Raw genomic sequence first — 22,256 nt, forward strand, 5'->3', positions numbered from 1 at the left:
CACACATGTGTTCAGCTGCTGCACAGAATGGACAACGTGCCAGCACAGAATATCATTAGCATGCAGGATGCTAATGCCCCTGCAGGCAACATGTGAAGAAGTACGGTGCAACATAGGAGAGGCTGAGTGAAGCCATTAATGGACCGGCGTCTTATATAATGTGTGGCTCCTGCACTGTAAACATGCAGTACATTTGATCTAATCTCTCACAGAATGTCACCATGATTTTAAAGCAAATTCAGATTAGAAACCTTTTAACCTGCATCCTGCTGGATTTTATTCTAGCCTTTAAATCGAGGATGTATGTGCAGAGGTGCATTGAAAGTTCAGTTAACATGGGTGAAAAAACAACCAGCTGCAAGCTTCTGCCCTGCTGCACTCTGTCTCTGCGGGACTGTTTAATCAGCTTTAACCCTGAAACCTGATGATGTCCAGAGCCTGCAGACTGATTGTAAGTGCTTCGTCTCAGGGCCTGGTAGCATCCTTTAGTAAATAATGCATGCATGTACTGAGGATATTAAGACAGCTATACCACTCCTTTGCTCTAAGAGGACTGAGTGTGCATGTGATCTTTGTCTCTCTCTGATATCTGTCCATTTGCATCTTCAGAGCTTTTTTTCTCCATCTGACCCCGACTCGACATCCATTTACCGTTTACTGAGAAGTAGTTTGGATAATGGCAGACATGAAGGTTAAGTAGTTTACCTGCAATGTCAGCATTTTTTCACTTTAATGAAGTCAACAAACCTTTTTCCTTTTATTTGCGTTTCACCTCGTCATCCTTCTAAGTTCCTGTGTCAAAGATGTCATGAATTCTTTATGGCTACAGGGTTGTATTGATTTCCTCACAGTTGGTTGATATGGCTTGTTTGTTGGTGGCTGCACTAAGAGCCTGATCTCTCCCTCTACTGGTGTCAAACGGAAACAGCCCAACATCCATTTAATTCTTTCTCATTTCAATCCAGTGAGAGAGCAGAGGAAACCTCAAACTGATCTTATATATTGCAGACTTTTAAAAAAATGTAAATATGAGATAAGTAAATCACAAATCCCTCAAGTTTGACATCTCTTCTGCCACCAGAGAGATAGTTTGCTTTAAATATTTCCTAAGATGTTCACTATTGGATATTTCATAAACTTAATTATAACAGTAATAAAATATTAGACTTTTGTAGCGCTTTTCTGAATACTCAAAGAACAACAACAGAACAAAGTCATGATCTTAAAGAAGGAGGGTGAGAATAGAGTTAGTAAGTGGTTGTAGGCGATGTTGACGAGGTGAGGTTTTAGGGATTTCAGAGGGTGGGAGCATCAATGGAGAAGGCCCTGACCCCCCAGGATGGTTGGTCCTGCAGGACAACCTTTACAATTATAAGTTTGTTAAGAATATTATCATCTATTTAAAAGATTTTTGGATACTTTCCTGCAGTGTCAGCACTTTGTCCACACTAAAATAAACATTTTGATAAATTGCAGGTTTATTTTATTTAAATAATAATGCCTTTTTTGTTTAATGGTGCACTGAAATCAGATCACATTTTAAATGCTTTCCTTTCTGACCACACACTTTGAACTATTGGACCAAGATGTTTGAAATGAAGCAAAGTGAGAAAAAAAAACTGCAGTAGTTCCTCAAATGGCCACTGGAGGCTGGCTCCAAAAGTGAGTCAATCTCCATTAGGCTTCACATTAAAATGCCAAATTTCACAGCACACATTAACATGTTTACACCCTGATATTTTGCAGCCCTCTTCTCTATTTCTGACAGGGTGGTGATTTAAACCGTTTGAGGCTCAGGTGAGCTCAGAACGCTACCCTATGTAAGAGGATTCACCGGCTCATGTCGAGGCTGTCTGGTGAAATTCCTGGTTTCATAACGGGTAACTATCGCATAAATTGCAGAACAGGATATTTAGCGCCCTCTGCAGACTCAGCCTGGGATTACTCCAATCTGATCTGAAAATTTGCCCTCGTTTAGTTTAGGCATCCAGCATCGTAAGACTATATGTGAGGTTTAAAATGGTGATCATGTAGAATAGGTACCTGAACAAATCTGGACACAGTTTCCGTCTCCTCGGTTTATTTTGCTGTTGTGTTCTTTCGTACAGAAGGCAAACAAAACCCGGTCGAGACATTTCTTAACACGTCGTCTACGATGAGGTAAAAAATAAAACAGCATACAAAACATGAGAAAAACAAACGTAGTGAGCAACATCAGTGTTAGCAATTCAATCACAGAGGTGCTAAAGAACCTTCCCTTAAGTGTCCGGAGAACATCCATGTTTTTACAATTTACAGTACAGTGCTTTCATTTTTATGCTCGACAGCGCCCCTTGGTGACCTTTTTTTTTTAATCAAGTGAGGCCGTGCATCAGGCTGAGTGAGTGCAAACAAGTATAAATAAACATTCATTAAAATACCACCTGGTTGTTACAATTGTAAACAATATCAATGAGAATAAGCAAAATAAAAAGATAAAAACTGTTCCCTTTAGAGCCCTGAGACACATTTTGTGCAGAGAAAGTCTCAGTGACACTCATGAGTCCACGCCCCGCTGACAGGATGTTACCACTTTATTAACGCTCAATAATCACTTCTAAAATTTTTCTTCTTTAAAAACCAGTTAAAAAGAAGAACTGCTGGTTCACAGACACACTAAATTAATCCCAGATTCTAAACCCGGGTGATTTCCCTTCAACATGCGGTGTCAGAGCTGCACTCTACCCTACCAAGCCAAAAACACATGAACAACATATTCTGACCTTTTGGCATCTTAACTGAGGTTATAGACATTATACCAAAGAGCTGCATATGTATTGTGAGGGAAACAAATCAGCATAAATAACTCCCAAAGAACTCCAGAGCAGAAGTGAAAACCAGACTGTGGAGACGGCTAGCAAAGCAACTCATTTAACCACAATTCCTCTCAGGATGAGAAAATCTCTTCTTAGACTCCTAAGCCTGAGTGTTCAAAAGGTTTTATCTGGTTAGAAATGATCCAGATTTGGTGATCATGTTTTTCCTGCAAGGCCGGTTACACACTCGACGTCCCAATCTTCCTGTTGGATAACTTTTGAACAATCAGGCCGCAGATATTTAGCAACACTAGCCAGTTAACGTTGGTGCAAATGGCACTGGTCCTTCAGTTTGTTCCCTTTAGCCCTGAAGCACATTTCAGAGAGAACATGTCTCCTGGATTGAACAGTGACCTTCAAACGGCTCCATGCAGCCCTCTGGATTGATGAGAGACAGCGAGAGGCTTAACTTAACGATGTGATCACCACTTTGAGTCACCTTATCGACAGCTACGTTCAACCTTAAGGGCTTGTAACTATCAAATATTTACAGATAGAGTCAGCAGCTTTTTCCTAAAAAATTAAATATAGACTTTTACAAAAGTAATGCTGCTCAGTCCTCTCAATGGATTTTACTGTTCTGGTTGGTTTTGGTTGACTCTTGGTCAACGTTTCTGTGCGGGGAGCTTGGAGTGTGTTTCCTCCAGCCAATGACAGCGCAGCAGGTGAGTTTAGGAGTGGACACAATTCAACAACTGGACGCCATTCAGATCCAGGGAATGTGTCGGATGGGAATGTAGTGGCAAAGAAGAGAAAACCAAAATCCCCAAAAAAGGATCAAAAAGTTGCACATTCTCTCTTTAAGCTGCGAGTAATTATTTATCCCCCTAAAAATGTATTTATAAAATAATGTATGGGTATATACTGTTAATGAAGATGAAACCTGTTTCCCCTGTACCGTTTAGTGCATGATCAATCTGTGTTCTTAGCTTTAATGTTAGGGCTTTAGCAACGACTAACAACTATAATAATAATTCAGTTTTTCTTCTGTTTGGAGCCTTCAAACCCTTTTTTTAAAATCTATTCTTGTAGTTACCTTCTGCCTTTGTAAAGTCCAGCACAATAAGCAGCTCCTACATTGTTAGAATGCTTTTGTTTCTTTTTATACAAATGGAGTTTTTATACTGCAGCCCTAAACAGCAGAAAGGCTCCGATTGGAGATGCATCATTCTGCACGCTCACCTGGCTCCTTCCAGAAGCAGAAACAGTTCATACATATTGATGACTGGCTGCTCGGCTGCGGGGCTTCCTCGAGAAGCCGTCATCTTCCTCAGAGGACGAGAACAAAGAGGGAGGGAGGATGACTGAAAACATCAAAGAAGCTAATGCATACGCAGAGCAGGTAATGATCGCTCTCTTCTGCCTCTTGCTATGAAGATTCAGAGGACGCTGGAATATTTACATAACCATGAGGTGTCACCTGTGCAGCCATGTGGACAATAACATGTACAGATTCATGGATCATTCAAGTGAAAACAGGCATCCCTCTTCCTCTTTGAGTCCTTTCAGAGGAAGTGAGGTTGTGTACCGGCTTTGAACAACAAACTAATGTTTCATCAATTATTCACACAGTGCAGAAAGCAGGTGCAGGTCATTTTGGCTTTTGACTGTTCAGGACGTCCTTCTGCTCCAGCAAAAAGAACATTTCAAATTAAAAAAATCCAACAAGAGGACATCACGGCCCCAAGGTCGTTCAGTTCAGTCTCGAGGCGTTTATCGTCCCAGCGGGGGATCTGGAGAAAAAAGGAACTAAATTGGAGCCGGCTGACGCTGGAGTGGAAATAGAGTGTTTTAAAAAAAAAAGGGGGAAAAAAAAACTCCCTTTCCTCTCCACACACACACACACACACACACACACACACTGCATCATCTTCTTCCTCCTCCTCCTCCTCTTCCTTCTCTTCCTCCTCTTCCTCCTCCTCCTCCTCTTCCTCCTCCTCCTCTTCCTCTTCCTCTTCCTCCTCTTCTTCCTCTTCCTCTTCCTCCTCCTCCTCTCCCTCCTCCTCCTCTTCCTCATCAGTCACAGCAGCAGAAGAAGAAGGAGCACGACGAACCATCGGGCCCGCGGAACTTTCCAGAGCTGGGCGTGTCCTTACACTCTGCGATGAAGGTGTGCAGGTCGCTGACACACACCTGCTCCTGTGACTGTGCCTGCAGAGAGACAAAGACAAACACAGAAGAAACTACATAAAGTCTGCTAGTCCCATTCAAACACATTCACACACTGATGAAGAAGCAGCGGGAGCAACTTGGGGTTAAGTGTCTTGCCAAAGGACACATTGGACATGTGGCTGCAGGAGCTGGAGATCGAACCCCCGACCTTCCGGTTGAGAGCCACCGACTCTACCACTGAGCCACATAATGACTTCCAACAACAGCATTATGTGAAAGAGTATTAGAGAGCTGCTAGGATGCATGACAGCTGTGATTTGAGGAAAAAAATCTGAACAAGTACAGATACAAAAATCCTATTCCCTTTTTAATAATAGAATACTTTTGTTTTAACTTACTTGAGACTTGAGACAAACTCCATTGGATCTGCAGAGTCCCTCTGCACCTTTAAGAAAAAGCTAAAGAGCCAGCTCTTTCATGAATACCTACTAACTTAATGATGATGGTCTCCATATTATTGATGATGATGATGGTAATGACGATGGTTTTTGTTTGATAACGATGACTTATAAGATGGTTTCTATACTGATTAGAGCTCTCAAGAACTGCCCTCAATGTTGTGCTTTGCCTCTGGTCACTTCCTGTCAGCACCTGTGTGTCCAATCAGACTCAAAGCTGATCGTTTGCTCTTACTGACATTGTTCCCTTTTTTTCTAGATCCTTGCTTGTGTTGTTCTTACTCTCTGATGTACGTCACTTTGGATAAAAGCGTCTGCGAAGTGAATTGTAGAATTTAATTGTAGACCGACTTCAGGTACTCCAACACTCCTCACACATGTCTGTGTACGCAGATTCAGTGCAATAGAGCGATGTGCAACACCTGTGAGTTACAGGCTCCAGAGCGACGGGGCCTTTACATGATATTTACCTCATAATCATGTGCACCGCTGCAGCACTTCTGCACTTTACATCTCACAGCAGCACTTTAAAGCACTTTAACTCTGAAGGTCACTTCATCCTGCTTTGTTTTGAACACTTGTATAATTGAGTCAGCTAATGGGCACGAGGAGGTTTGGAAGCATTTGAATGCGCACTGCATCAAAACAAAAAAGAGTAACGGAGAGAGAGAGAGAGAGCGTACCATGATGGTGTCGTAGGCTCCAGTGATGAGCGCGATGAAGAGGGACAGCACCATGTAGATGAAGAGGGAGCTGAAGCTGTAGAGGTACACCTGGCTGAAGATAAACACCATCGTGCCGCTGTGCTCCATCTCAGAGAACGTCACAAACATGTCGTCTCCGTTGATCAGAGAGAACAGACACTCGGACACCATGGAGAGGGAGCGGAACTGTGGAGGGAAACAAGAGAGCACAGCAGCACAAGGTGAGACTGACGGCGTGCACTGATCGCAGGGGAATAAACGTCACCTCCCCCCGTCCCACGCTTATATGAACTATGACAAGAACCGGCCCTGACTAAACATCCTGCCTAAAGTTTGACTTTTCTTTTATGAATCTGTCTCCTGTGAGTCTGCAGACTGTGAATAGTACTACTTTGTTGTAGAATCACTGCAGACTCCTCACACCCCGGACACAAACTTTTCAAACTCCTCCCCTCTGGCAGACGTTACAGAACGCTGTACGCAAAAACAACCCGTCATAAGAACAGTTTCTTCCCTCAGGCTGTCACTCTGATGAACGCTAAACAGTCACAGAGTGTCAGACCTGTCGCGGTGAAATGACTCTAAACCAACCGTCACTGTGAATATACATATATATATATTCATATTATTTAAATCAAATGATCAATACACACACACACTTATTTATGTAAATACTGTAATTGATATCTTCATTGACCCATCTGTCACATAACTGCATTTTACTCATCATGTTACTTCAGCATCTTTTGCACTATTCACCACTGCACTGTTTCATATTTAGTCATGTAAATATTAGTCTTTTCTTATTATGTTTATTGTTGATTTTTAATGTTGTACCTGTTCATAAGAGAGCACAGTTCACTGACGTTAAATTCCTTGTGTGTGTAAGCAAACCTGGTCAATAAATCTGATTCTGATTGTAACACTAAATCATCACCCTGCCCCTTTACTTTGCAGCAGAGATTTAAACTGCACACTTCTGCATGGATATCTCTTCAAATGAACTTATTAAATGCATTTTAGAAGTCACAGGTTGTCCGAGGTTTTTTTGCTTTTCTGAACTTTTATTTGCTTCTGTTTGTGAAGTTACATGAATTCATCCCGTCGTCAGTGCACGAGCGGAGCGAGCCCAAAACAAAACATCCTGATTTGATTCATATTTAATGAACGTCAATTTTCTTCATTTTTTATTCATGACTACAAAAAAGATTTTAAACGCTCGAGGGCGGTTTATGATAATCAGGCTGTTGTGACATAAGCTAGAGGTCAGAGTGTGTGTGTGTGTGTGTGTGTGTTTGTGTGTGTGTGCAGTACCTTTGTATGATACGGCCCCAGCACGATCCATCCACAGAAGCAATATCCCAAATAAATAGCAGCTGCACAGAGAGAGAAGCGGATGACGTTGGGAAAAGCAGCTCTGAGGGTCACGATGAGGATCTGTGGAATAAAAAACAGACGACCAAAGTAAAATCACATCCCTCCAAATAACATCTTCTCTGAGTGTGTGTGTGTGTGTGTGTGTGTGTTTGTGTGTGTGTGTGTGTTTGCATGAGATTCCACCAACGTTGTATTTCTGGAAGAAGCTGAGGTAGCGGATGACCCCCACCCACACCAGCAGGGTGGAGGTCCCCAGCAGGATGCCACAGATGTCGTATGATGATATATTCTGCAACAAAAAACAGCAAAACTGGTAAAAAATAAAACCCGTCTGACTAACAGGACGGGTTCCACATGAGATGGGGAGGGGGGGGATCATGTTCCTGCGACCTCAGTCTCACCTTGGACTCGATGCCGATTTTGATGAAGCTGCCGATGATGGTGAACATGTCGCTGACGATGAGCAGGATGTACCAGCCGTTGATGAACTCCATGCGCTCCCCCCAGCTCACACCGCGCTCCAGTCTGTGTTTGAAAAACTGCACGTACTCCTGGAAGACGGTCAACAGGAAGAAGAGAACACACGTTTAACCTGTTGGTTCACAAACTTTTTCTGAGCGGCCAAACTCAGCCTTGGTCTCGAGACCACTTTTGGAAGGTCTTAGTCCCGTCTCGGAATGGAAAGCATTTTTACTCGGCCTTGTCTCGATCTCAGATTGAACTCAAGATAATGATTTTATCGTGAAATTTATGGTCTTGGTCTTGACTCAGTCTGGATCCCTAAATGTCTCGGTCTCGCTGCACAACACTACCTCAGTCCCTCCTCACAACATGAAAACATAAAGTCCGGTGTTCTGTTCTTACGTTCTGCAGCACGACGCCTCTGACGATGGAGCGACCGCACAGCAGCAGGGACAGCAGACACACGATCGCCACCACCACGTCAAAAAACTCCCGGGCGTAATTCTCCGCTGTGGCAGGAGAGAAAAAAACAACATGGAGATATTATTGTAAAGTATCTATCGTGTTGTAAAACCCAAATGTGTAAAAAGTCAACTGGCTGTCAGTTTAAAAGTGAATCTTGGCGTTTAAGATCCACAAACGTGTAGCGAGGGTGCGTTTGCCCTGAGCTCAGACTCACAGGCTTACCTGCCAAATGACCTCGCTGGTGACTTGTCTTTTCATTAAGGATGACTTTAATCAAAGCAGCACCCCACAGGGTTTAACTACCTAACAGTGTTGATCGTTAGAGTGATTGATTGATTTACACATTTGCAGTTTTTCAACAATAATAGCATCATAGGTGCAGCGGACAGGATTGAGCTCATATTAAAGGTAAGATGAGTGAATGTCTCGTTTCCTCACCGTGTCCTTTCACGTTGGGGTCTCTACACTCCTTTATGGTCGCCTTGTTCATCAGACTGATCTTCACTTTGCCGCTGTGAGCTCTGTTGTCCATGAGGATCTGTGACACACACACACACACACACACACACACACACACACACACACACACACACACACACACACACACACACACACACACACACACACACACACACACACACACACACACACACACACACACACACACACACACACACACACACACACACACACACACACACACACACACACAGGGAGTCAGGAGTAGGGAGTAGGGAGTCATGACTCAGGAGTAGGGAGTAAGGAGTCAGGAGTCAGGAGTCGGGAGTCGGGAGTCGGGAGTCGGGAGTCGGGAGTCAGGAGTCGGGAGTCAGGAGTCATGACTCAGGTGTCAGGAGTCAGGAGTAGGGAGTAGGGAGTAAGGAGTCAGGAGTCAGGAGTCATGACTCAGGAGTAGGGAGTCAGGAGTAGGGAGTAAGGAGTCAGGAGTCAGGAGTCAGGAGTCAGGAGTCAGGAGTCGGGAGTCGGGAGTCAGGAGTCAGGAGTCATGACTCAGGAGTCAGGAGTCAGGAGTAGGGAGTAGGGAGTAGAAGTCATGACTCAGGAGTCAGGAGTCAGGAGTAGGGAGTAGGGAGTAGGAGTCATGACTCAGGAGTCAGGAGTCAGGAGTCATGACTCAGGAGTCAGGAGTCAGGAGTCAGGAGTCAGGAGTAGGGAGTAGGGAGTAGGAGTCATGACTCAGGAGTCAGGAGTCAGGAGTCAGGAGTCAGGAGTCAGGAGTAGAAGTCATGACTCAGGAGTCAGGAGTCAGGAGTCAGAACTCAGGAGTCAGGACTCAGGAGTCAGGAGTCAGGAGTCAGGAGTCAGGAGTCAGGAGTCAGGACTCCATCAGTCTGCCTCTAACTCTCCTCCTGGCTGTCTTTTGATCATTTTAACAAACATCCTGACGGGATGAGCACAGCGCTCTAACTGCTCTGAGGTCTGTTCATTAAATAAAAACAGAAGAGGGGATAGTTCACCGTGATAGCGAAGGTGTAGCAGTCGGGGATCTCGTTGTTTATGATGGTCTGGATGTTGATCGCTTTCAGCTGGAAGTCGATCGTCACATTGATCAGCCTGGAGACAAAAACACAAAAGAATTTAATGAGAATAATTAACACTGAGAATTAAAAATGACACTTTTCTGATTTTGAATGTGGAAAAAAAAGAAGTATCATCTGACTTGTAGAACTTGAGGGTGAAGTTCTTGTAGTCATGGATTCCTGCAGCAGAGCTGTCGTTAAGCGGGTTTATTCCAAAACATTCTGGAAACACATCAGAAGAAAATAGAATTAGAGGAAGTCACATGAGGGCGTTTTAAAAAAAGCACACTAAACCTTTTTTCCACATCATGTGAAGGAGAAACCGCACTCCTACTGCACACTTCCTCAAAGACTCAGACTGACCCACATCACTGAGTTGTATTTGTCTCACTTCGTTGTCATGCTTTGCAAACACAGGCTCTTCTTGGAGCCATTTTTATCATGATGCTGGAGCATCTCTGCTGGGCTTCATGTTTCATGTTGTACGTACTTATGCACTTGATGTTTGGATGATTTATTAGTGTTGTTTATGTATTGGTATGTCTCCAGCTGCAAACAAATTTCCCTGTGGGGACAATAAAGATACCTTTGACCTTTGAGCGATACTACTAGTGTTGTAGTCAAGACCAGACTAACTGAGACCAGAGGAAGAGGAAGAGGAGAAAGAGGCGTTTTTCTACTAATTATAGTAATCATGTGGAAAAATAGCTTCTCAGTGGTGGTCTTGACCGGTCTTGATTTAAAATCTGGAGTCCGCCCAGTCGGAGACTGAGACAAGACTGAGTTCCAAGATGAGGCTGAGACCTTCAAAAAGTGCCCCAAATCCTGCAAAAACTGCTCTGCAGGTTTCACACACTGACGACATGAGAGGAGAACATGAGGAGAATATTGGATCACTAAAATTTACCCGCCCATGTCTGATGTTCGGGGCAGTCAGGAAGCAGCCAGTGTCGAAATATGACACACGCTATTTCCAGCTTTTAAAAAGTAGGGCACGGTTGCCGGGGCGCTTCTTGACATATTTGGAGCAGGAACACGATGACTCACTGACACGACCACATCCTGAAGGGACGGGCTGCTGGTTGATAAACGGTCGTCTTACCGGTCATGACGTGGGGGTCGATATCGAAGGTGTCGTTGACGGGGTCGATGGTTCCCTTCCTGAAGTACCTCTGGCAGAGGGAGAGAGCGCTGTTGTTTGCACTGGCGCCCAAAACATAGGCGTAACGACCCAGAGAGATCTGAGGGAGAGCCAGGTACTGAGGGGGAAGAGAGGAGAAAATATGACTACATCTTAGAAGGATGAAATGTCAAAGTCGAGGCAATAATACATTATCTTTAAAGTTTGTTTAAAGGGGACATATTATGAAAACTTCTTCAGTGTTTCTGAACATTTATCTGTGTAACCTGAGAGTCTACTGACCCACAACATGTGAAATAAACCCATCCAGTCCTTTGTTTGTGGTCTGCATAAGTCTTACAACACAGAAGAAAATGCTCTGTTTCAAATGTGCTCTCCTTGTGATGTCACAGTGGGATTCTGGTAAAAAAAAAAAAAACCCTCCCCTCCGCTGATATCTCCACCCATGGACTCCACCCCCAGACTAGAGCAAAACTTTTGCACAGGTCGGCCATTTTTATTCTCACTACAGAGGAGTGATGTCTACTGGGAAAACTCAGGGGGGGGTCATTACATTTAAAGAGACACACACACCAAAACGGAGCGTTCTGAGAGAGCTGGTTCATACAGGGTCACAAACCTCCTCTGGTGTTTGATTCATGTTATATTTTGACCAAAGCTCAGCACAGATGTTTCATTTAGACCACAGGGGACTGTTTGAAAAGGTGGAGGAGGGGACTGTTTGAAAAGGTGGAGGAGGACTGTTTGAAAAGGTGGAGGAGGACTGTTTGAAAAGGTGGAGGAGGACTGTTTGAAAAGGTGGAGGGGGACTGTTTGAAAAGGTGGAGAAGGACTGTTTGAAAAGGTGGAGGAGGGGACTGTTTGAAAAGGTGGAGGAGGACTGTTTGAAAAGGTGGAGGAGGAGGACTGTTTGAAAGGTGGAGAAGGAGGACTGTTTGAAAAGGTGGAGGAGGGGACTGTTTGAAAAGGTGGAGGAGGACTGTTTGAAAAGGTGGAGGAGGAGGACTGTTTGAAAGGTGGAGAAGGAGGACTGTTTGAAAAGGTGGAGGAGGGGACTGTTTGAAAAGGTGGAGGAGGGGGATGATATGTCTTCTTTAAGTTGCACCAAAATCCAAACAAAGACCGTCAGAGAAATCAAACAAAGATATCTGTGAGTCTAAATCCTGCAGGGGCTCGTTGAGGTTATTCATGGAGGTGTACCTGCTCGATGGCGAAGTGGATGTGGCTGTAGATGTCCTTCTGCGTGTGCACGGCCTGAGGAAGGTTGTCCTGGAAACCTTTAAGGAAAAGATGTTTGAAAGCAGCCGTGTTCTCCTCTTTGAACGTCACCACCATCTGGTTACTCAGACCGAACAGCACCAACTGAAAGGCAGAGTCAGTTTATACAACCAGGAACTTATATATAAAAAAGAGTAGTTACAACATTAACTAACATGCAATAACATTATAAACAATATCAAATCTGTTCCCTACCTGCACGGTCACGATGATGATTTTGAGCAGCTGCAGGCCCAGTTTGAAAGGTTTGCGTCCCTTGGCGTGATATTTGTCACAAGGGCTCATGAAGAAATATTTCAGCTTCCTCCTCAGCGCCTCCTCCTCCATCGCCTCCATGTCCTGATTCACCAAGACGGTGGGACGAGGCTTCACCTGAACATCACCGGAGCTGTAACCTTGATCAGCAGAGAGGAGCCGATCCTTCTCTGGAAATGTAAAGAAAGAAAAAAACAAGATTAAAGAGAAGAAATGAAAAGTAGTAATAAGATGTCAATGAGGCACTTTAGCAGAGCACTTTGATCAATACTCTGACCGTCACCTCACACACAGCTCGTCTGAGCAGCTGTCTGTGTTGTTGGAATAAAAGAAGAATAAAACTTATTCTGCTCCACATTTTACTGGGGAGATTTCACAACAAACGTCTGCCTGCCTGCCTTAACTCAAAAGCACTCTGGAGTGAAGTTCAAGTTCAAGTTATCTTTATTAGTCAAGTGCACAACATAACAGGCAAAGCAGTCATAGCTGGCAATGAAATGTTTGTGTTCCAAGCTCTCCTTAACAATGCAAAAATAAAAAATAGTATAGAAGATAAGAGTAAAAAGAGTAACAACATACAGTGCAATTAAGAACCAAAAGTTTAAATAAAACTAGAATATATGTACAGTATATATATATATATATATATATATATATATAAATAACACAATATAACAATAAAGTAAAGTGAAAGTTTTGTCAGGCAGCTGCTCTCCCCTCTTTACAGAACTTTGTACCACCATTGAATCTTTCAGTACCAGCCTTCTTTCCGCCCTGTTTATTTATAATTGTCAAATAACTTCTCTGTGTTTTTGTTTTGTTTTGTTGGGGAGATATTTTAGTTTGTAGTTAATTTTGCTAAGCATTAACAAACATCTGCAGCTTTAAATGTCCAGAATAATAGCTTTCAAACTTACAAAAATATGACTTTCATAATAACAAGTGGGTAAATATGTCCAAGTTGAATCCCTCTCAGCCTTAAATTACATTTTTCTCTAAAGCTTTTTTTAGGGCACAGGTATCTTGTTTTCTGCAGCGCTCCTTAAACCTTGAATTTACCTGTTTGTGTAAATCTGTCTGCTAAATATTTAAATGAGCTATTTGAGCTAATGTTGATTTAAATCAAACATTTTTCAGTGGTTAAAATGGAAAGCAGCAAGAACAATCTCTTCAACATTGATATAAAAAAAATGTCCTTTAAGATCCGGTGTTATGATTGAAAAAGTGACCGTGTTAACTGGTGACTTTCCGCCGAATGTGTCTGTGGGTTGTCGTAGAAGACAGGAGTGTCCAAACTAAATGATTCCTCTTTTTTTTAGATTGTCATGAATTACGTTCCTAACACGGGGTTTTGACATTATAATAAAAACAAAACAAAGAGACTTTCGTTCAGAGTTAGGACACTTCCGTCTTCAACCTCCTGCACCACAACAACCTCAGACGAATTCGGCTGGAAGTCACAAGTTAACACGGTCACTATTTAAACCGTAACACCTGCATTCTGTAAATCACAACCCGGCATAATGAGTGAACAGTAACGGGAGCAAACAGCAGAAATACATGAACCTGTTAGAGATGAACACAACCAGAGAGAGAAGCAGAGTCTGAGAGGCGACACGGTGCAGTAAAAACATTAAAACATGTTTTGATTGACAAACCTGTGGCGCTGTCCTCCATGTATCCTGAATGCGACATGGTGATGCGTTCACTGCCACGCTGAAATTATGTGACCGGACATGATCGGTGCTAATGTCGATCGGTCGGTGAGCGAATTAATCTCCTTAATGTTCGTTTAATCACATTTAAAAAAGGTAGATGGGTGTCACACTGAATGGATGACACACAAGGTAAACAGACCGCAACTTCCTGGTCACCACGTGACTGCATCACGTGATTCATCATGTCTTTGCTGCAGATGGGAGAAGATGATTAAAGATGGTTAAGATGTGAATGTTTGGGATTTGAAATGATTCAGATTCACGAAGTAGATTGATTTTAACACTCTTTTATTCCAGATTAACACATTATCAGTCACACAAAGTAATTTTAATTTAATTATCTTTAAACGGAGGAAGACTTTACAGGTGAGGATGACATCAGAAATAAGCTTAAAAACGACAGGAGGAAGATTTTGTTCCCCATTGCACTGTTGAGAAATGTTGAAATGAAGTTGAAATGCAATTTTGAGAACAAAGTTGAAATATCAAGATAAAAGAAGGCGAGATGTTGAGAATAATGGCAAAGTATAAATTTGAGAATAAAGATAAAATGTTGAGAATAAAGTCGAAATTTGGGGGTCAGGGGGGTTGAAAAAATATCGAAATATCGAGATTTAAATGGAGAATTAATTCCAGAAAGTTATAATTGTTGCTGTTTTTTTAACTCCTCTTTCCTGGTAAGATGATACAAGATCACAAAAGACATTTTTTTTTAATTGCAATTGGAAATATAAAGTGTTTTGAATTATATTGAATTGAATTTTAAAATAGGAGACACCTTTGTCACAACAATCTTCATTTTCTAAAGTGCGTTGATTGAAGAGTTGATAAAAAGTCGAATGCTGATAATAAAGTTCAAATATAATTTCATGAAGTCAAAAAGCTCTTTATTATTAATCAGACCGATGGGTTTCAGTGTGTGACCTTCACCAGGGTCGTCAGTTTCTCAGTCTACTTTGTTTGTCATTTAAATTTCAGTTAAATATCATATCGTCCTGGTATCGGCTCCGTATCGGCTCCGTATCGGCTCCGTATCGTACGACCTCCCAGTTCAAGTCTCAGAATAAATCACAAAGAAAAACACGGTTTCTGAACATCTCATTGTGTATCTTTTTATTTACCCTTTTGCTTTATCAACTCTTTGTAAACATACACATTAAATAAAACAACAACAATATAACAAAATACACTTTGAGATGAAATGACCCCCTGCTGGTGGTCAGCGGTAGCTACAGGTTATAAATCTTTTTTTTCACAGAGATTAAAACCAAACAGCGGGGGTTACGTTTGAATCAAAGATAAAAAGAGAGCTGATCGAATGAGTCTTTTTGTAAACGTAACATTTTCTAATGTTAGCGTTATCTCATAACTGATTATTATTTACAGTTTAGAAACGAGAGAAGCTCCAGTCAGTTCATCAGTCAATGATTTTGTGAAATAGAAACAACTAGCTGCAGGTTTTTTTTAAATCTAAAGCACGGTACACACTACAAGATAATCAGGACGATTTCTGGCCCGTTTCCCCATCTGAGCAAAGTCATCAAAGGACCCGATTATCTGTAGCTTAAAAGATGATGTCACCAGATGTTCCCGTGGTGTGAGGTGTGTTAAGAGTGACTTTAACCTCCCCGATCTGCCAGAAGACGATCAGGGCTGCCATGATTTCAAATTGTACATATCAAACGTGTTCAATATTTTACTGCTGTGCGGGGAGAACGAAGAGGACGGACGAGCGTAACCATGGCGACGACAGCAAGCACAAAAAATTGATGTGGATGTCTAGAACTGGACGAGCAACTTGTTGATTTGTGGAAACAACACAAAAGTTTATAAAACGTCTCCTGTAAAATAAACCACAAAGCAAACTGGACCACAATGTTTACCGTAATGGATGAACCAGCTAACAGCTAGCCACATTTAGCTCGACCACCATGTTGTTTCACTCCTAAGTGGCGTTTGAGCGCTCAGGGTAACACCTTTTAAAAGTGGATACTCTGGTTGATGTGTGGTGTGCTGAGTCGCTCCCCTCACACTATGACAACTAAACTGTAACATCTGTCAGGATCTGTCGACGTGTGTGGACTCTGAGAATCTGTTAGTGTGTACCGGGCTTTAGTTCTGCGCCGTTATTCCTCCACAGAGTCTCATCAGTGACCTGGAAGAGGATTTCTCTTCATCTTTGTTTCTCGTCAGCCTCTTATCTCCCGTCCAGAGCTTTGTCTCTGGCTATGACCGACTCGTTGAACTTGATCATCAGCGTGGTGCCTTTGTGCCAGTGGGCCGTGACCTTGGCCGGGAAGCCGCTGTGCGTGAGGATGGCCTCCACGATGCCGCCGGTGAACGCCGCGCAGTTCAAGCTGCTGTTCTCTTTGGGCACGGAGATGTACGCGTTGATCAGCGGCTCCTTCTCGATGATGTAATAGGTCTTGTCGTCGTCGTTGGCCTGCTCCAGTTTGTCGGCCTCCTTCCCGAATAACGACTTCCAGACGTTGACCTGCAGGAGAGAAGAGACGCTGCGTTACAACAGTCCCTGAATGATGAACTAAGATGTTTAAAGGCGCTTTTAATTCCAAAAACACTGAACGCATCATTAGCAAACTATAGGGCTCTACAGCACCCCCTGCTGGAGGAAGCCTGGAACAGTTTAGGCAAACTATATAGAAATTATTTTTGGATATTGTCTGTATGTGAAGCCTTTGAGGAGAGGAGTGGACCATCTAACGCCGAGCGGTCCGGTTTGATTCAGTACGGTTTGATACAGTAAACCCTGATCTCATTTGTGTTTCCACAGCAAACCGTCCCCTTACGTGAGAGGAGGGTTGTAAGCGCAACATCAATGTAGCCCGCTAATAAATTCAACGAAGAAGAAAAACTCGACACAGAAAACAAAGGGCAACAAGGGAGGACGTCCAGCAGAGGTCTGAGGTCGTCCAAGGGGCGGAGCTACACGCTGAAATGATTTGCAAAAAAAAAGAAAAAGCCTTGAAATGACTGTCTTGAAATCCAGCGTTTGGTGTTTGTCCTCTGAGAAGGCAAGTTTATTGATGTCGCACATTTCAACAACAAGGCGATTCAAAGTGATTCACACAAGACATGAAAAGCATCATGACAGAGGAAAGAAAAGAAAAGATTAAAATAGAACATTTAAAAATCACTGAAATTATTCAATCTGAAAATATGTTCAAATAAAATCAATTCAAATGAAATTAATTGAAATAAATAAAGTAAAAATATAAAAAGAGTTAAAAGTTACAGTGCAGAGTGAAAGTTTAAAATCTTATTAAAATTGTTTAATTAAAGGCAGCTGTAAGTGATGACTCTTTCGACCAATCAATGGACTGCAGTGTGTCTAGCTCCAGCTTTTAGGGTCGGATCGGTACACTTAGCCCCCCAACAGAATGTTAGCAAAAAAAGTATGACAGTGCAGATTGTTTATTTTGGTACCATGCTCAACTTTTGACACCAAAACACCAATAAATGCAAACGTACTGAACTGAACAGAACCAGACGCTTGGTGTAAACGGAGCTTTAATCTCAGAGATACCTCCCCTCATATCTGATTTCTGTTTCATTTGTTTGTTTTTTTTAATCTTGAGAGTCCGAAATGTGTCGGAAAAAAGCAGCACACACCTTCTGAAGATTTTTATGGATGCATGATTCCCCTCCCATTAAACTCTACATCAACAACTGAACTCAGCTCTGACAGTCTGGAGAAAACGACTTGTTAGGTCTGAATCTTTCCTCTTCACATCATGTTTCCATTTACTCATTTACCTTGTTCTGTAATGTTGCAGCCCGTTCTGTTCTATTTTTAAAACCATAAACAAAAACAATAATAAATAGAAGAAGAACCCTCTGACTGAGCTGACCTTGATGAAGAGCAGCATGTTGAGCACTTTGGTCTCCCTCTTCCCGTTCTTCTCCCTCAGCACCAGCACGTCCAGCATGCTGGCTCCCACGCTCTGACCCATGTCGGCCAGACGAGTCTGCAGCTCGGACACGGAGTACACACGGCTCTGACAGTACTGCACCATCTCCGAGAACAGGAGGGCGAACGCGCTCACGCTGACCTCCGTCTTCGGTCTGGTTAACGGTCGCTCCAGGATGTTGGATTTCCCTCGAGTGAACCGCGTGTCCATTTTTGTGCTGGAGAGAGAGAGACGCAGGTTAGTATCTACTGACACACAGACAGAGATCACCTGTTCAAAACTAGCAGCTGTCACTTCACAGATTCAGACATAATCTGTGAATTATGTCCCCCCCATAATCCCCCCCCCCCAACCCCCACATTTACCATCGTTCCTCATCAGTCTCTATGCACTGAAGGTAGAACATGCCCCCTACAGTTTAATCTGAGAAAACACTTTTAAAATAAACTCACTTTAAAGAGATGGAAATATGGAAACACTGGTGCAGTCGTATCCTCTGAGAGCATTTCATTTATGTAGCATGTTTATATCCTGTGCTTTGTATTTTTTGTTGTCTGTATTGTCTTATTCTGTATATATATATATATTTATTTCTCGTTTACTGCACATAGTTCTGTTTACATCTGTTTACATCTGTTAGTCCGATCACTGTCCACTTATATCTACTCTTTTATATTTTGTATTTTTAAGTTAAGTTTAAGCTTTAAGTTGTATTTAAATTGACACTTTCTATTTAGGTTAAAATGTTTCATCTACCTGCACTGTTGTTAATTTACTGCTCTGTGTGCCTTTGAATTTCCCCCCGGGGACAAATAAAGTTTTTTGAATTTGAATTAATCTGGACCCTGAGAGTGTAAAAAAGTTGTAATTGATTGACTGGAACCTGAATATTTATACAGTAGTAATTGCCAACACATTCATCACTGCTTCATTGAGAGATCAAGCAAAATCAGGAAACAAACAAGAAGTGGGTGTCAGGGGGAGTCCTCTGGGATTTTCTTTTCCTTCTATTCTATATCTATTTTTATTAATATTATAGTTTTTATTTTATTTTTTATTAATATTATAGTTTTTATTTTATTTTTTATTAATATTATAGTTTTTATTTAATTTTTTATTAATATTATAGTTTTTATTTTATTTTGATCCTTTTATTTCTTTTCCTGCTCTTACCTTCTTATTGCTGTTCTCTTTTGATTTACTTTTATCTCTTTTAGTTTCTTACATCTTTTTAAATCTTTGGTTCCTCTTGGTCTCATCTCGTGTTGTTGGGTTCTTATGATGGTTCTTGTGATGGTTCTTGTGATGGTTCTTGTGATGGTTCTTATGATGGTTCTTGTGATGGTTCTTGTGATGGTTCTTGTGATGGTTCTTGTGTTGCCTGGGTTCTTGTGATGGTTCTTATGATGGTTCTTGTGATGGTTCTTATGATGGTTCTTGTGATGGTTCTTGTGATGGTTCTTGTGTTGCCTGGGTTCTTGTGATGGTTCTTATGATGGTTCTTGTGATGGTTCTTGTGATGGTTCTTGTGTTGCCTGGGTTCTTGTGATGGTTCTTCTGATGGTTCTTGTGATGGTTCTTATGATGGTTCTTGTGATGGTTGTTGTGATGGTTGTTGTGATGGTTCTTGTGATGGTTCTTGTGATGGTTCTTGTGTTGCCTGGGTTCTTGTGATGGTTCTTCTGATGGTTCTTGTGATGGTTCTTATGATGGTTGTTGTGATGGTTGTTGTGATGGTTGTTGTGATGGTTCTTGTGATGGTTCTTATGATGGTTCTTGTGATGGTTGTTGTGATGGTTGTTGTGATGGTTCTTCTGATGGTTCTTGTGATGATTCTTATGATGGTTCTTGTGATGGTTCTTATGATGGTTCTTGTGATGGTTCTTATGATGGTCTGGTTCTATATGTCTGTTGGGTATCGTGCACTTTGGGTTCTTTTCTGTTGAATTGTATTTAATTAGTTTTAGTATTTAGTATTTGTTTGTTCTTGTTGTTGTTTATGTTCTTCTGTGTTTGCTTTAGTTTGTTTTTGTTTTTGTTTTTGTCAAAGCACTTTGTAAACCTGTGTTTTTAAAAGGTGATATATAAATAAAGTTATTGGAGGTATTTAATTGTTGTTAGAATTAGTTTTGGTATTTAGTTTACTAATATTTGTGTTGTGTTGTTTATTTAATTATTCTACACGTTTTCTTTATTTAGAATAGATTTTGGGTAATATTTTCTAGTTATTTGTTAAATGTAGTTTTGTATTAGTATTTTTTTTGTTAGGTGTTTGGGTAACACTGTGGGCTCCAGGCAGGTAGAGGACCAGCATGCACCTGGGTGGGCCTACGAGAGGCAGCAGGAGACACGATTTTCTTTGTTCTTTTGTTTCTTTTCTTTAAATAAACCACCAAAATAACGCAGCTCCTGCATGGACACTGGACTTCTTTAGCCTGCGTACATCACATCCCCCACGGTGCATCAGTGGTCATCTGATTATTTATGATATTAGTTTATTTAGATTATTCTGTTGGTTTTTGGACAAATAGCCACTACAAAAGTTATTATTATTATTATTATTATTCTAATGAATAGTTATTCACCAATTTCCTGCTTTTCTGCATCATTTTCTGATGTTTATTCAACATTTTTGTCCATTTTGTGTAAGTAGTAGTTAGTTAAGTAACTTAAGTAGTAAGTTATTCTCTGGAAACTGCAGGACAGAGTCAATTTACAATGTAAATATTTTTGGTCAATTCATCTTATATTATCTGAAAACATTACAAACTAACTGAGATCACTGTAATAACAACAGATACAAAACAATTCTTATATTTAGAGTCATTTATATGAGAGCTTTTCACCTTTAATAACCTGAACTGACATAAACAAGAAACTCATTAACTCATTGTTGTTATCCACATAACTGTTTACGTTATTTATCGTGTAATAAATAAATAAAACACCTTTAAAAAGCTTCAGATCATCACACAGAGTCAGAGGAAACACAGTTAGCACCACACCTAATCAGCTGATCGTTATTAGCCGATTAGCTTCTTAGCCACAATGCTAGGTAGCGCTAACATTGAACCTCTTACGAAAGCGGAAACACACACATTTTAAAACGCACTAACAGCGTAGATAAAAGGAAATGTATGTGCTGCATGTTATCTGAGAAGTATTTAAAGATTAACGAACCTGGGTAGGAGATAAGCTTCTGTCAAGTCTGTCTTCTTCTTCTGTTTTAATTCACGCAGAATACAGAAAACACAGCGCCACCTACCGCACCGGAGGACAGCTGAGAAAATCTGCAATGTGCGGCTGAACTAGACAGTTTCTCTTTGTAAAATAAATCACATTCAGCCACTTAACATTCCTCATTTAACTTAACACATTTACTTGATTCCTAACAGTTTTTCACAGTTGTTAATTTTATAGTCATTTTTATTTTTTATACACTTTTATCTGTTGGATTTTTCTCAACTCTTGACTTTGTTGTTGTTTTTATTGATGTTGATGTCTTTTTATTTCTTATTATAATTATTACAAAAATGGTCAGATATCTGCATTTTCCAAATCTTAAAACTGTTCCTGCACTTTTTTTAAAGTGTGTTATTGGGCAATTATATGTTTTTATTAAAATAAAACGTAACCCCCTGCAGAAACAATAACAAAACAAAACACTGAATGTTGGTTTGTTTTTCTTATTTTCAGTTGCACTCGCCCCTTAATGGCCCAAATATCTGCCAAAAATCAATCGTGTCCAAATGCACCTCATTAGTCATGCATGTTACTCTCAATATCAGTGAGTTTTTTATTGCATGTGTTCCCTTTAGTATCATGAACTCCCTTCCTCTACTGTTTAGATTTAAATCTCTGACGTCTGTGATTTGCATGTTGGACCTTCTGCAATGTACTTTCCAGACCCCGGTCTACTTCCTGTTCTTGTTTTCATAAGACTGCTGTATATGCATTAAAC

The 22,256-nt window shown here is 41.3% G+C and overlaps 2 protein-coding genes across 2 annotated transcripts; both read right to left on the reverse strand.

The window, feature by feature from the left end:
- Positions 1-2,063: 2,063 nt before the first annotated feature.
- On the reverse strand, positions 2,064-14,516 carry mcoln1b (mucolipin TRP cation channel 1b). The gene is made up of 13 exons (XM_020659687.2): positions 14,307-14,516; positions 12,589-12,818; positions 12,316-12,477; positions 11,077-11,233; positions 10,115-10,196; positions 9,912-10,008; positions 8,872-8,971; positions 8,371-8,477; positions 7,908-8,057; positions 7,694-7,795; positions 7,444-7,566; positions 6,109-6,315; positions 2,064-5,006 (listed from the first exon to the last, which is right to left on the reverse strand). Exons 1-13 carry the CDS (start codon positions 14,341-14,343, stop codon positions 4,872-4,874), a joined length of 1,689 nt encoding a protein of 562 aa, XP_020515343.2. The 5' UTR covers positions 14,344-14,516; the 3' UTR covers positions 2,064-4,871.
- A 948-nt stretch (positions 14,517-15,464) lies between these two features.
- LOC110004129 (trafficking protein particle complex subunit 5) lies at positions 15,465-21,565 on the reverse strand. Its single transcript, XM_020659689.3, has 3 exons — positions 21,476-21,565; positions 18,236-18,512; positions 15,465-16,860 (listed from the first exon to the last, which is right to left on the reverse strand). The coding sequence occupies exons 2-3, from the start codon at positions 18,503-18,505 to the stop codon at positions 16,564-16,566; spliced, it is 567 nt and encodes a 188-aa protein (XP_020515345.1). The 5' UTR covers positions 18,506-18,512; positions 21,476-21,565; the 3' UTR covers positions 15,465-16,563.
- Positions 21,566-22,256: the final 691 nt, after the last annotated feature.

The sequence above is a fragment of the Labrus bergylta genome, chromosome 16 (assembly GCF_963930695.1).
Source record: "Labrus bergylta chromosome 16, fLabBer1.1, whole genome shotgun sequence".
In the NCBI taxonomy this organism is placed as follows: Eukaryota; Metazoa; Chordata; class Actinopteri; order Labriformes; family Labridae; genus Labrus; species Labrus bergylta.

Excerpts from the sequence above, each read along its gene's own strand:
- mcoln1b (XM_020659687.2), bottom strand. The coding sequence starts at position 14,343 with ATGTCGCATTCAGGATACATGGAGGACAGCGCCACAG. Across the intron at positions 12,819-14,306 it reads CATGGAGGACAGCGCCACAG|AGAAGGATCGGCTCCTCTCT; the intron begins GTTTGTCAATCA and ends TTACATTTCCAG. Across the intron at positions 10,009-10,114 it reads TTCACCCTCAAGTTCTACAA|GCTGATCAATGTGACGATCG; the intron begins GTCAGATGATAC and ends TTTTGTCTCCAG.
- LOC110004129 (XM_020659689.3), bottom strand. The coding sequence starts at position 18,505 with ATGGACACGCGGTTCACTCGAGGGAAATCCAACATCCTGGAGCGACCG. Across the intron at positions 16,861-18,235 it reads ACATGCTGCTCTTCATCAAG|GTCAACGTCTGGAAGTCGTT; the intron begins GTCAGCTCAGTC and ends TCTCTCCTGCAG.